Source organism: Meleagris gallopavo, chromosome 18 (assembly GCF_000146605.3).
Source record: "Meleagris gallopavo isolate NT-WF06-2002-E0010 breed Aviagen turkey brand Nicholas breeding stock chromosome 18, Turkey_5.1, whole genome shotgun sequence".
NCBI classification, from domain to species: domain Eukaryota; kingdom Metazoa; phylum Chordata; class Aves; order Galliformes; family Phasianidae; genus Meleagris; species Meleagris gallopavo.
In genome coordinates, this window is record NC_015028.2 from 85199 (window position 1) to 89180 (window position 3982).

The window sequence follows — 3982 nt, forward strand, 5'->3', positions numbered from 1 at the left end:
CGCGGCCCCGGCCGTGCTCACCGCCGCTCTGGTTGAAGCGTTCCTGCAGTATGTTCAGGTCCACACGGTTAATCTGCTCATCGCTCTGTCCGATCTCCGTCTGTCCGTCCCAGTACTGCTGGTCCATGTTGGCCGCCATCCACTCCTTGCGGGGCACGAACCTCCGCGCGGTGCTGTCATAGTGCACGAAGATCTCGCCGTCCACATACCCCACATACACGAACCAGGGCAGCCCGGTGCCGGGATCCGTCATCGCGGTGCAGAAGTACCGCAGGGAGTGTGGCTCTGCGGGGCCGGAGCGCAGGGGGGCCGTGAGCCGCGGGTGGGGGTCCCACGGGCACAGCCCCGGGCTGGGGTTACGGGCAGGGAGGGGTCCCGGTCCGGCCGCACTCACCGCCCGCCGCCCCGCACACGCCGCGGAGCAAAAGCAGCCCCCAGCCCAGGATCCCCCACGACCCCATCGCTGCGCACCACTCCGCTGCCTCCAGGTTCCGGGACACCGCTCTGTCCCGCACTGCGCTCCCATTGGTTCCTCCGCCTCCGCCCCGCCAATGGCGGACGGGAGCGCTCGTGACGTCACCGGGCGCCAGGCAGAATGCTCTCCCGTGGACTGGAAATCGAAAGCGAAAGCGGGGAGCGGGGGCGGATGACGGGAGCGGTGTGGGACCCCCCCGGCCCACCGCACACCGAGCGGCCACCAGGGCTGTGTCCCAACGGGGCCGTGTCCCTGAGCCAGGGGAAGTGGCCGAGGGCTTTTGTAGAGGGCCGGGGGGCGGTGGGAAGGGAAGGAGCCGTCAGTCAGAGCAGGGCCGGGGGGCTGCGATGAGCCCCGCCGGGTGTGGGGTGCACGGAGCGCTCCTTCCAGTACGGAGCCGTTGGATTCGGAGAGGCACAGAGGGCGGAGGAATCCTCTGGGATCACCACTCCAACCCTGAGTCAATGGCTCCTCCCAGTTCAGCGTTGTCCCCTGCTTAATCGGAGTGACTCATGACGTATATCCAGATCACTTATGGAGGCACTGAGCAGAACTGGCCCTAAAACACAGACTCCACGAGCACCCGGACATCTCCCCACGCACGATGTCACTCACTGTCACCATCATGGATGTGATGACCCCTACCGAACCTCTCCCCAGTGACATCACCCTGTCCCAATAAACTCACAGGGACACCAACAGAGGCTGCAGAGTGTCTTTAATGTCAGCACCACGGCTCAGGGTCGGGGATGGGGACATGCAGGGACAGTGGGTGACAGAAGGTGTCCATCAGATGCTGCCTGTGGGGACATGGGGTGAGGGATGGGGTCATTCAGCCTTTATTGATGGCAATGGGGACAGGGACAGGTTGGGGACACTTACCTGAAGGGTAGTTGTGACCGGGAAGTGGGGTGTAACCTAAAAGTGGGGGAATAGGAGGGGTGAGTGGGGCTCTTGTCACAGATGGTCACATCCCATAGAGACCCATATGACCCACAGAGAACACATAGAGATCCATAGGGACACACAGAGACCAATAGAGACCTCATAGTGTCCAATAGAGGGACCCACACAGGCCCCACAGCAACCCATAGGGATCAACAGAGACCTCACAGGGACCCACAGAGAACAGAAACATCCACAGCAACCCACAGAGACTCATAGGAACCCCACAGAGACCTCTTAGAGATCCATGGAGCCCCTCAGGGTCCCTCCCAAGCACTCACCTGGGGCAGGGGGCTGGGCCCGCCAGCAGAAGACACCAATGAGGAGCAAGCCGAGCCCCAGCACCATTGCAACAGTGGCCACAGCCACCATCAGAGTCACCTCCAGTGTCAGCCCAGGACCTGCAGGGACACAGCCAGCAGTGACACAGCGGGGACACCGCTGTCCCCGTGCCACCCCATCGACCCCAACTCACTCCAGTCCTCCAGGAGGGGCTCCTCCAAGCTGGCATGCTGCACTGAGCACGTGTAGGTGTCCCCCACCTCCGGGGCCACTGAAAGAGCCACCTGTGTCTGGTAGGTCCAGTTCCCATTGGGGATGGCGGACATGGGCGAGTGGTCTCCGGGCCCCACGATGTCCCCATTGTGCAGCCAGATGATGGTCACCTCGGGGGGGTAGAAGCCCCACACGTGGCAGGTGAGGCGGATGGGCACGCTGGGGTTCCCTGTCTGTGCAGGGATGATGCGGACCTGGGGCTGAGCTGGAGCAGGGACAGGGATGGTGAGCAGCAGGGGATGGGGACGGTCAGCAGCAGGAGGTGTGGACGGTCCCTGCCCCATTCTCTGCACTGTTCCCTCTGTGTAACGCCCCACGCAACGCGCAACTTCCCCATCTCACTTCCCTGTAGGATTCCCCCTGCAATGCTCTGTGCCACATCCCCATGGGGTGTCCCCACACTCTGTGCATTGTCTGCTGCAATACCTCGTGGGATATCCTCTGCAACAGCACTGTGCCACAGCCTGCGAGATGCCCGGTGCATTCCTCTGTGCACAATGTGCAATGCAATGTGCTCTGCAAAACTACCCTACAATCCGCCATGCAACATCCCCGTGCAGCAAACTCCATGCAACACACCAAGCAATATTCTGTGCAACTTTTCCTTGCAGCATCCCCATGCTTGGGACCCTTAAGCAATGCCCCATGCAGAACGTTCTGCAAAGCTCCCATGCAATCCTCCGTACAACATCCCCATGCATTATGCTTTGCAGCACCCCTGTGCAATCTTCCATATGTGCTCATGCACATGCTTTGCAACATCCCTGTGCAATTCTCCATGCAACTTTTCCATGCAACACCCCCGTGCTTGAGAACTCCACGCAACACTCCATGCATCACCCCCATGCAATGCCCCCGTGCAATGTCTCCATGCAACAACATCCCCGTGCAACACCCCATGCATCATTGCTATGCAACGTCCCCATGCAACACCATCTTCATGCAACACCATCTCCACGCAACGCCCCATGCAACAGCCCCATTTGCAATGCTCACTCCTCCGCAGTGCTGTCTGTGCCCAGAACTGTGCAGCCAGTTTGCTGCACGTCCGTCTCCGCGCCTCTGCGCGCTGCACCCAGGTGCTGTCGTTGTTGAGGGAACTGGCAATCCATTCAGCCACGTCGTGCAGCAGCCTCCAATCGCAGGCGTTGAAGCGGCGGACGTCGGGGTCGTAACACACCAGGGGGTTCTTGTTGAAGGCCACGGTGAGGTCGAAGCCCAGCAGAGAGCCGTTGGCAGCCAGCGGGCAGGAGCTGGCCATGTGCACCATGAAGGCGCCTGAATTGGGGGACAGCAGGGAGATGGCAGTGCTGGCAGTGACCCCATCCCCATTTGGAGCCCCCAGAGGTTCCCCGTGGGGACACAACAGTGAGCTGAGCTCAACAGTGGGATCCCATGAGATCCCTAAAGACCTGCCTGGGAGTCCTAAGGGTTGAGACTCCCCGAAGTGGCCCCAATATCCCACAAAGCTGAGCTCCCCACAGAGTACCCCCACCATCCCATAAGGCTGAGCATTCCCAAATCATACCTAGCAACCCAAGAGGCTGAGTCCCCCCCATCACCCCAAAATCCTCCCTTGAGTTTCAAAGGGCTGAGATCCCCCAAATTGTCCCCAACATCCCTCAGAGCTGAGTCCTCCTCCAAACTGTGCACAACATCCCATAAAGTTGAGACCCTCGCCCCCAAAAGGACCCCACTATCCCAAAAGGCTGAGTCCATCCTAAGGTCCTCCCTGGGGGTCCTAAGGGCTGAGACCACCCCACGCCCCCAAAGTGGCCCCAATATCCGAAAAGCTGAGACTCCCACAAATCATCCCCAACGTCCTAAAAGGCTGAGACCCCCAGTGCCCCCTCCACGATGCCATTAAGCAGAGCCCCCCCAAGCCCCTACCATGATCCCATTGAGCAGAATCCCCCCAGAACCCTCCCAGAGTCCCATAAAGCAGAGCCCCCTCCGAGTCCCTCCCCACAATCCCATAAAGCGGAGACCCCCCACGCTCCCCCCCAC

At 60.7% G+C, this 3982-nt stretch overlaps 2 protein-coding genes across 3 annotated transcripts in view; both read right to left on the bottom strand.

Annotated features, from left to right (window-relative positions):
• Positions 1 to 476, bottom strand: part of LOC100545817 (class I histocompatibility antigen, F10 alpha chain) — a 2719-nt gene extending 2243 nt beyond the window's left edge. For both annotated transcript variants that reach the window (XM_010720598.2, XM_010720597.2), the window contains exons 1-2: positions 395 to 476; positions 22 to 285 (exon numbers count right to left, since the gene is read on the bottom strand). In XM_010720598.2, the coding sequence (XP_010718900.1) occupies positions 22 to 285; positions 395 to 461 (331 nt within the window). In that variant the 5' untranslated portion in view covers positions 462 to 476. The remainder of the gene's footprint in view (positions 1 to 21; positions 286 to 394) is intronic.
• Positions 477 to 1176: 700 nt separating this feature from the next.
• DMB2 (HLA class II histocompatibility antigen, DM beta chain) lies at positions 1177 to 3301 on the bottom strand. Its single transcript, XM_010720602.2, is given in 6 exon segments — positions 1177 to 1275; positions 1358 to 1393; positions 1702 to 1821; positions 1896 to 2180; positions 2972 to 3265; positions 3268 to 3301. Coding segments are annotated over 6 exon segments (780 nt in total). The 3' UTR covers positions 1177 to 1264.
• Between the last annotated feature and the right edge of the window lie 681 nt (positions 3302 to 3982).